The sequence below is a fragment of the Sander vitreus genome, chromosome 5, assembly GCF_031162955.1.
Source record: "Sander vitreus isolate 19-12246 chromosome 5, sanVit1, whole genome shotgun sequence".
NCBI classification, from domain to species: domain Eukaryota; kingdom Metazoa; phylum Chordata; class Actinopteri; order Perciformes; family Percidae; genus Sander; species Sander vitreus.
In genome coordinates this window covers 26,149,585-26,160,198 of record NC_135859.1, presented here as the reverse complement: position 1 = coordinate 26,160,198, position 10,614 = coordinate 26,149,585, and the positions used below count along the sequence as shown (strand labels likewise).

Genomic DNA, 10,614 nt, shown 5'->3' with positions numbered 1-10,614 from the left:
TATTTAATTGAGCAACATTCATTAATAGCCACAAAGGGAGTAATAATGGATATTGTTTTAAAATAGAAATAGGATTATAATAAGTTTTAAATCACATTTTAAATAAAATCTGCATTCCCCTAGCATTATGTGTGGCGTTATTGACTACTTTTACTCTAATCTTACACCAGCCAGTAAAAAAAGGCAAAAAATATAAGGGCTTTTTTAAATTGCTCTGCAGAATATTGTATGTGACATGGTTGACCACATAAGCTGCCAATGAACATGTCAGTGTGATGAAGAACATAAATTAACAAGTTAAAGTGTACTGGAGACTCTCTCATTCTGGCCCTGCAGACTGGACCAGAGTTCATGGTGAGCATGGTAGACCTCCTCACCGCTGGGCCTGTGCCTGGATCACCCAGCTCGTTAGATGTTCACTGCTCATACTAAGGCCTTGAAACAGTAGTTGGCCAAGATTGGATAATAAAATATAATACATGATAGGTATTGTGTGGTTGAATTACAATAAGGAATGGTCAATGGTAAGCACTGTGGCCTCACAGCAAGAAGCTACTGGGTTGGAACCCTGGTAAGCAATATAAATATTTACTGCCATTGTATTGTTGGAGCAGCAGCAGATGGCACAGAATAATGCAAACGTTTAATGTTACAACTGAGATCAATCTCTCTCTCTCTCTCTCTCTCTCTCTCTCTCTCTCTCTCTCTCTCTCTCTCTCTCTCAGAACATACACTTTCACAAAGGCTGGTGCATGTTTATCATATATTGTATGGTGCTGTGGACTCAAGTGGCAAATCTGAATCAGCAAAGTGGCCTACTGTAATATTCTAGCAGTAAACCACAAGTGTGGTCCAGTCTGCAGGGCCTGAGGAGACCAGGATGAGAGAAGCAACATGGCAGCTTCCTCACTAATATGATGAGAGGTTTGCAATGTGGCCCAGTTGTATCTGCAAGAGTTCTTCATCACACTCAAAATGAATGGCAGTTAAGTTGGTCAACCATGTCACATGAATATTCTGCAGAGTTGCAATAAAAAGAAGCCTTTTCATTTAAGTGGTCAAGTGGTTTAGCCCTTGTGTTGTCTTATACATTGGGTCATTATAAATGTTATTGGCATAATAAAATTGACCATTTCATAAAGCATGAAGTCATTTATCACTCAATTCTGGTTTCCCCTTTTATCCAACTTCATTCCACTCTAGTTTTACACTTATTTTTTGCATTCATGGTCAACAGACCTCATTTACATGAATTATACCTAATTTCTAAGTAAAATGAGGATATATATGATTAGTTGTTTTGGATTATAACAGACTGGTATATTCAATTCAATTTTATTTATAGTATCAAGTCATAACAGGAGTTATATCAGGACACTTTACAGATAGAGTAGGTCTAGACCACACTCTATAATTTACAAAGACCCAACAATTCCAGTGATTCCCCCGAAGAGCATGCATAAATGCGTAAATGCGACAGTGGTGAGGAAAAACTCCCTTTTACTAGGAAGAAACCTTGGACAGACCCAGGCTCTTGGTAAGCGTGTGTGTGTGTGTGTGTGTGTGTGTGTGTGTGTGTGTGTGTGTGTGTGTGTGTGTGTGTGTGTGTGTGTGTGTGTGTGTGTGTGTGTGTGTGTGTGTGTGTGTGTGTGTGTGTCTGTGTCTGTCTGTCTGTGTGTGTGTGCATGCACATACTTGTAAATATGCACGTGTGTCCTGTGTGTGTATCTTCTGTAAAGCTCAATAGTGCCCTACTGCTCTACCAGGTCAAAATTCGCCCAGGAAGACCATAACTGCTATAAAATTGTATAAAACACCCAAAATTGTATGAAAGTTGTGAATATTAATTTACTTGCGAAGAGCATGGAAGGGAACAATGCATGTTATTTTTGGTTAATTTGGTTAAAAGAGTTAGATGCCTTTTTACTGGCTGGTGTAAGATTAGAGTAACTAGTCAATAACTGCCACACATAGGCTAATATTAGATGAATGTAGATTTCATGTGATTTTAAAATGATTATTAAATAATTAAATACTTTATATAACCCTAAATAGCTAACTTTAGCCTAATCTGACAAGCTACAGGCAAACAATGTTTTCAAAGTGCCTCGTTCTTCTGGCAGTTATTACAGCTCTCATACTTTTATTTTGACACATTAATGTTACTTCCTGTCCAGAGCGCATTGGTTTTAGTAGACTTTTGACTTAACACGTAAGACCAAAATAACATTATAAACGAGACCTGTGTTCCATCAGATTTTCAATGATTATGCACATTATAAAAATGAGCCCGTATTCTCGCTCTTTAGTTAAAACGGAAACATGAATAACAAAAAAACAACAGTTGAAAAACAGTTTTCCAGTTCATTTTTAATTTGTATGGACATTGGAAAAACGAGAAAACGGAGCTCATAGTTTTGTTTTTCCGTTTTTGGTTTGAAACGAAAAACGGATTATACTTTAGTACCCTGGCCGATAACGACGTTTTACAGGCAGCTGTCTCTGACTAATTTTTCTACTTTTATTTTGATAGCTAATCTAGCGGCGCTAACCGTTGCTAAATAGTAGCTAGATCGAGACGGCTGGCAGAATTGGCGCCATACAAATTTGCAAACTGTGCGCGTGGATTTAGGCATGGTTCTTTATTTCTCAGCTGAGATCGGTGCTCCGCAGAAGAATCTGCATACGTGTGTAAGCACATTTGTTTACAGTGTATTCAATCAATCAGGCAGTAGAGAGACATCTTGCTCCGGGTGCGATATCTGGCTGCACTCAGGTGGGCAAGTCGTGACGACAACAAACACCTCCCCTTCATCATGACTCAGGCATAGGACACCTCTCTTCCTTACATCCTATCATACCTGAGGTGGCAGACAAGCTGGTTGTCAGGTGTAAAGATAGTCTGGTACTATCATGGCTGAAGAAGGCTACTTTCTCTCCTGTTGTTGTGTCAACATCAGTTAAATGTAGCGAAGGTCGACACTCGTCCTGAATAGGTGAGTAAACTTTAGAGCTGTAATAGATTTTTTTAACAGTCCTTGCACTTGGTTGGTATAAATGCGTTTCAAAATAGTTATGTTTAGTAATTTGTAATGACGTTTTTGTTTGAGTTGTATTGTATGTGTGTGTGTTGGCAGGTAGGCTATAGGTGTACAGGGAGTAGACAACATGAACACCTATAGTTATGCAATAAAATGCAAACACGTGTAATAATACGAATTAATAGTAATTCAGCGTATAATAGGCTATAGGTTTCTATTAAAAGGGGTGTTTAGCCGTAATGTAACAAATTTCTCTGAGGCCATATTAATGGAAAATTGGATTGTAGTGTAATATTTTATTATTTTGTCTACCATAACAAAAAACCTAAACACTTTAAAAGGAAACGATTCAGCATCAAAGGAGATTATTACAGGCATCAGTTGCTTTTCTGCTGATTGATTTAATGACGATGTTGTTATACGATTTCATAATATCTGTGGTATGTTGTGTACTCGCTCAAGCTATATTGCAGTAACATTAATTGTAGCCTACAACACAAAATAATAGTAAGATAATGATTCAGAATTTCAGCATGTGTCTTTGGTACAAATCATGGTTTGCAATTCAGCTCGTTTCCTAAGAGATTGTATTGTATTTACTCACTTCAAATGAAAGATATTTTTTTCTTGTATTCAATTTAAAATCTATTTAGCTTCAATCATTTTGAAATGCGATTTAGTTCATTTTAAGAATGACTGTTAAGTATAATTGTCGATGAGAATAAAAAAAATTCGTCAAAGAATGCAAATAAAATGTTAAAACAATATTATAGTACTTTTGAAATAGTATTACACAGACACAGCTTAGTCTGAGTGTAAAGCTGAGTGACTCGGTAAAACTTGCCTGAGCAACTGTTGCAGCATGAAACTGAGCTTGTTGTTACTGAGGTTACTGTAGAAAAACAAGAACAAAATCAGTGAAAGTGAAAGGTGTAACCCCCTTGGTGGCATCCAATAAATTACAGGCTGGAGGAAGCTTTCTCACACCTCTTCAGGTGACTAATTGCATAGAGCAATTCACCTTTGCTCAAATAGCAGGGAGTCTGAACCATTCAGTCAACTCATTTCATACAAGTCCAAAAACCTGACTTAGAGCTTTATAGTTTATAGTTTGGAGTGTGTTGTCACATGTATGATGGTGTTTCAGAAGTCTGTGCACTGTGTGCTTGATCATTATCTGAGTCAGTGGATTTGAATGAAGATGAGCTCCCTGGGATAAGGAAATACATAAAAATGGTCTGAAGTCCATTTTGAGGGATTTCAGAGAGCAACACTAGTGAGTGAGATAAGCTAAAAAAAACTAAATGTGATGAAGTTTTTATACGTGGCAATGAACATTTATGAAATGTATTTATATTCCTGAACTGAAGATTTAAGGTTTGATTTTACAGATTTAACACATTACCACCCAGTAAACCCAGTTTCTTTTTAAAACCAGCCTCACCTTCAATCTGTCTTTGTTAATTTATAACCCTTTTTGGGTAATGTTGCACATCCCTTCTCGGATGAAAAGGTGTTGGCTGTCAGTCAAATTATACCTTTCATGTTAATTAGCACTTTTTTATATAGTATATAATGTTTCATCAGCATGTAAACTGCCGTATGTGTCGGCTACAACACGTACAAACACTTATTGGTTGTCCTTATGTTTTCCCTCCATTTTCCTTGTTTTAGGTCAAAACAAGACACGCAGCCAAACCATGGATTACCTGATTTACCACAAGCTGATGATGTCACGTCTTTTTTTCAGTGCACACGGCGTGACAATTTGTCCCAGGATGAGGAGAGGTATTAGGGTGACACTGCTTTTGCTGCTGTATGCAGCTGTAGAGTCCAACAGTAAGTTGAAAGGCTTAAATGACATTATCTATGACTTATAACATGTTGTTTAAAGGTTAAATTAGCTAAAAATGAAAAATAAAGTGGTATATAGACCTAGACATGCAGATAGTTTGGGTTTTATTTGTCTAGAGATCTGCCTCTGAGATATCTTAAGTGCTAACATCATTGAAAAATTATATTTACATCACTGCTCAAAGAAAATTATTTTATTTTCAAAATTAACCTTCATGAACTGGTGCGGACAAAGAAATCTTAGATGCATATTTCAAAACCTGGGCAAATAAACCAAAACTATCTATCTAGCATGGCTAGATCACACTAAAAGTAAAGTAAGTGTGAAGATTTTGCATGGAATTTGGGTGAACCAGTCCTTTAACTTGACCTTCAAATCATGCCAAACTTCCATTTTTTATTATACAAGTTCTACATTGAGAATTAGGAGCTGATGTTTGTTTGTCACATGTGTTGCCAGGCATGTCTCCACCAGGGAAACCAGTCCTGCTTGGCTGCAGGTCCCCTGAGAAGGAGACGTTTACCTGCTGGTGGGAGCCAGGCTCCGATGGAGGGCTGCCCACCACACACCACCTGTATTACGAGAGAGAAAGGTCAGACCAATTCTAAGTTGTTTTTTGTTTTTTTTTTGCATTTCCCTTTTATTCAAAAGGTCACCGTAGAGATATAGGAAAGAGCGGATTGGCACACAACACAGAATCGAACCAGGGTTTCAATGACAGTGTATTGTCCGTGTCTTAACCACTAGGCCACCAGATGACCCATTAAGTCTCAGATAAGTTTATCACCCACACTGAGAGCAAGTGAAGGTAAAGCTTCTGATGCTGTGTTGTCAGTTGTGTGGTTTCGTAGACGGGCAAGTGGAAAACTACCGGCTCTCTTGATCACACACTTGTGCTCAGTCAACTGAGCACAAATTTTTGTGTGACCCTCACTCTCCCTGGCCTGAAGGAAAAATGCTAAACGAAAATCTGATTATGACATTTGGGATCATGTTGCAGTGGTCAGTGTGGAAACTATGTGGACATCACATACCTGACTCTTTTCTGAGTATTAGTCAAGCCCTATACAGTCCATGGTCAAGGCCTTTGTTTGTTTAGTGAATATCAACATATATTTACGGGCCACAGCACATTTTTACAATGCGGATCGTGTCATACATCTGTGCAAGCAAAATGCCCTGAGTAGTGTTCACTTGTCAGTAAAGGTCTTTTTTTTTCTACATATAGATTGGAGGGAACGTACGAGTGTCCGGACTACCGGTCGGCAGGGAGGAACTCCTGTTTTTTTGACAAGAACCGGACCTCCATCTGGGTCGACTACTACCTGACAGTGATGGCCTCCAATGCTCTCGGGAATGCCACTTCCGACCCCTTTAAGATGGACGTGATGGAAATCAGTAAGTTTTGTTACTCCACGGACATACTGAGTTCTGATTCGGAAAGAAAATCTAAAATAAAAGTAAAGATACACACACAATTCCATCTGTATTTCAATAAAGACAATGAAGGCAAGTAAGAAAACTAAAATAAAGAATAACAAAGACAGTGAATTTCTTTAAAGCGAACATTTGTATATTTGAAATATCCTCTTAACTACTTTTGAGGTTTTTTGCACAAATATCTAGAATAAAATGATCTGTATTGATTCAGCTAATGCTTGGCACAGTTATATTGGTTGTCCAGCCTTTTTCAGCTCAGTAAGGAATAGAAAAGTACTGAGTGACTGTCGCGAGGCACTAATGAAAGAAAATGAGGTGGAACTGGTTTTTGCCCAGTGTGAAACAGTGTTTACAGTCTCGGATCAAATTTCACAGATTTTGTTTGGTTATGCAGGCAGTTGTACATGTGATCTCCATGCACTTTACTGACAATACATGCGAGTCCTGTCCCAGGTAAGAAAATAGTAACTCCACTGTCTTAGATTTTGTCCCAGGGTTCGAAACGTACTTTACTTAGATTTATGTAACCCTGTAAAGACACTTTAGGTCCTACTTCACAAGCCCCCATAGCAATGTTGGTCGGTTGGTCGGTCCAGCACTTTGTTCCAGACTGATATATCTCAACAACTATTGAATGGATTGACATGAAATTTTGCTCAGCCATGCATGATCCCCAGATATGAATCAATATGACTTTGGTGACCCCCTGACCTCTTCTCTGGTGCCACCAAAAGGCCAATTTTCACTTATCCACTGTAAGATCTCAACAAATATGGGATGGATTGCTATTAATTTGGTACATATAATGTCCCCCTCAGGAAGAAATTAATTGTAATCAATGTGATGATCAGCTGACCTTTCAGCTGTTGCCATCATCAAGTCAAAATTTTAATTTGTCCAGATACCTGCAAAACTAATGAACTTCTCATCAGCTTCAGCAATACTTTGTTTTTAGTGCTGTTTAGCGAATGTTAGTATGCTAATATGCTAAACTAAGATGTTTAACATGATAAACATTATACCTGCCAAACACCAGCATGTTAACATTGTCATTGTGGGCATATTAGCATGCTGATGTTAGCATTTAGCACAAAGCACCTCAAGGTGTTGTTCTGTCTCGACAGTAAAGCCTGATGCTCCTGAAAATGTAACGCTGCTGGTGGAGAAGAGTGAGTACAGTCCGTATCTCCATGCCAGATGGGAGCCTCCCTCTAACACGGACACCAAGTCTGGCTGGGTTACCATTAAATATGAACTAAGAGTCCAACAAGAAAACAGCAACAAGTGGAAGGTGAGTTTGACATGTTACAAACTGAATTCCTACAAAATAATTTGCACATTAACAGTATCTCCACATTGGGGTCAAAGATCACAGCTATTTTTTTTTCACCTCTTTCCGGTTTCAAAAACAAAGGTTGTTCTCAATGGATGACTGCTTCACATTGTGTAACATTGTGACAGAAGTGCCTATGAAAGGTACAATCTGTGATCTGCTTATTAGTCTCATAATAAGCATAGCAAAGGCACTTCCGACCTTTAAACAGCCCAGCTCAAAGGTCTGAGGCTGTCATCTGGTCCCTAATGAGTTCATAAGTTTGGGGACAGACCTTATTTATCTGTGAATGTAATCAGCAAGATTTTAAAACAGACTGTAAAAGCTTTTTAGTAGAAAGTGATTGGAGGCTAAGATAGGGTAATGAATCCCCGCCTTTTTGCCCAGCTGCAGCTGGGAGAGAAATCTCGCTTTGGTATGAATTACAGCCATCCAAACAGGAATAAATTAAACTACTATCTACTAAGGTCAGGTAAACATTAAAACTGTTATGTAGTCAACCAGAACAGGGCAATAAAAGTGCTGCCTTCAGGGCTGTCAACAGGAGTTTCAACTGCTTTGACCCGATTCCATACTACAGACTAAAAGTATACAGTATGTGCTATACAAACATTTTCTGGGTATACTTTTTTTTTTTTGCAGTAAGAATTTGACAAATCTGTAATTTAGTGTACTGTTATTCAAGGTAAAAGAAATGTATTTGTAATTACTGTTTGACCCAAATGTGATCTTAGCCTGGGTACAAGGTGAACGTTTGGTTAATGTTTTGTTACCTCTAGGAGTACATGTCAGGTACACAAACTCATTTCAGCCTATACGACGTCAGCCCCGGGGTGGTGTACACGGTGCAGGTGCGCTGCAAACTAGACCATGGCTCCTGGAGCGAGTGGAGCAACAACACCTGGGTGAAAATCCCTAACTGTAAGTATCAGAAATTCTTTCCAGAACTTCTTTTTTTTATGGCAAGATATTTTTACAAAATTCTGAGAACAGTAGCAACTAAAGTACTAATAATCAATAATTCTTTTATGTAGATCTTCCGAATGAGGCACCATTTTGGATATTGGTTTCTATCCTCTCTGCAATTCCATTTATAACAGCAGTGTGTATCTTGGTCGTGAAGAGGAAATTGTATGTATCTCCTGCAAAAAAAATTCTTCAGTTACAATTTACTGGAAGGTATCTATATAAGAGTGACATGACACTGTCATGAACGTGTCATAAAACATTATAAACAAGTCAAATGTTTATGACATAACGCTTCTTTTAGTGTCGTTTGGTTTTGTCATGACAAGTTATGGTTATGGTTAGGGTTAGGGTTCATGTGTCATGACAGTGTCATCTCACTCTTATGTAGAAAACTTTAAGTAAAGTGTTACCTCTTCTGTTAATTCTTCTTTATACAAGTCAAGATGATGAGGATAATTTTAGTCACTTTCTTTTGTTCTCCAGTGTGAAGCTGTGTGTTCTTCCCCCTGTTCCTGGTCCAAAGATAAGAGGAGTTGATCAACTTCTGAAGGTGACACTGAATCTGCATTGCATTTCAGACTTATCCAAAATGTTACTTCAGACTTGATAACAATGGTGAGGTCATAATGTCTAAATTCTAAATAACTTCCAGAGTGGGGGATCAGAAGACATTGACAATGCACTGATCGTCAACCAGAGCTTTCCTCCTATGGTGGCCTGGAAGGACCAGATTGAAGAGTACCTAATTGTGACTGAAAATGATGATGGGCTTCCCACCAATTCTCAGAAAAGGAAGAAAAGCTTGATTATTCCTGCTGCCTTCCACTTAGACTTAGACTTGGAAATCCATTGTAAGGAGTCAACCCACAACCAAAATGACTGGGAGAAGTCTGAAGAAAGAAATAATGAACTAGAAAACACCATCAAACCCTTGACAAACAGCAGTTATGTGGATATTCAGAGACATGTGGAAAACATACAGGGGGCGGATGTGACACATGTGGACTATAGCACAGTGAAAGAGGTCAATGGTGCAAATGTTCTCATCTTCAATAAAGAAAAGGTCCCATTTAAGAGCTCTGGCTACATGGATGTTCAGGAACAGGAACACATACCAAAGGACTACAGCAGGGTGAAAAAGGTGGAAAGTGACAATGTGGTCTTCCTGCAGAAACAAAATGCATCACTTGACACTTCCTGTAGAGAGAAGGGAAACCACTACACAGACTGTCCCCTTCAGAATCCAATAAAACCTCATGTGTGCATAGAACTCATCGATAGTGGATATGTAGCTACCACACCTGCACCACCTTCAATGTAGAGTTTTACTTCTTACGCTGTCCTTTTGGTATCCAGTAGAGGGCAGTTCTTGTGATATCAAGTTGAATGTCTCATGTCCATGTGATGGATTGTCATGACATTTAATACAGACATTTATGTTCTCCATAGGATGAATCTGCATAACTTGACATGAGGTTGACATTTTTGGTTTTGAGTTAAATATTTTGACATCTTGTACTGAATGTATTGTTGTGACATTTGCTACATATATTCAAAGTCCCTAGATAATAAAGTTCATATTTCTAAATAATATCATCTAGCACCATCATGTCAGAATTCCAATCTGCCCAATACTAAAATAAGTACAATTTTAAATGAAGTGACATATTATAATGTAAGCAACAAGCAAATATGGTCATACTTGCTCCAAGATTGTGCTAACATTTGATCCAGTTAAACTGAAGATTTATCTGGAAGAAAACGGACTGCACAGTCTAATCAACCAAACAGTTTATTAAGTCTGCAAGATACTAAAAAAAATGCAACTGATTTTCAAAGAATGATTGTTCCTATAACTCATTTGACATACTGAATTTCATCCAAAATCTTACACAGGATATATCCTTTTTGATAGTAAGGACTTTGAAACAACTAATCAATTGTGTATATTTTTTTACTTTGAGACTGAACATTTT

General features: G+C 38.1%; 1 protein-coding gene across 2 annotated transcripts; it reads left to right on the top strand.

Annotated features, from left to right (window-relative positions):
• The first annotated feature begins 2,844 nt into the window (after positions 1-2,844).
• prlrb (prolactin receptor b) lies at positions 2,845-10,231 on the top strand. Of its 2 annotated transcripts, none has more exons than XM_078251250.1 (9): positions 2,845-2,996; positions 4,792-4,880; positions 5,356-5,488; positions 6,125-6,294; positions 7,461-7,627; positions 8,449-8,590; positions 8,704-8,800; positions 9,122-9,188; positions 9,291-10,231. In XM_078251250.1, exons 2-9 carry the CDS (start codon positions 4,820-4,822, stop codon positions 9,957-9,959), a joined length of 1,506 nt encoding a protein of 501 aa, XP_078107376.1. In that variant the 5' UTR covers positions 2,845-2,996; positions 4,792-4,819; the 3' UTR covers positions 9,960-10,231. The 2 variants fall into 2 exon arrangements, with proteins under 2 accessions (XP_078107376.1, XP_078107375.1); XM_078251249.1 differs by having other exon boundaries at positions 4,716-4,880.
• The last annotated feature ends 383 nt before the right edge of the window (positions 10,232-10,614 follow it).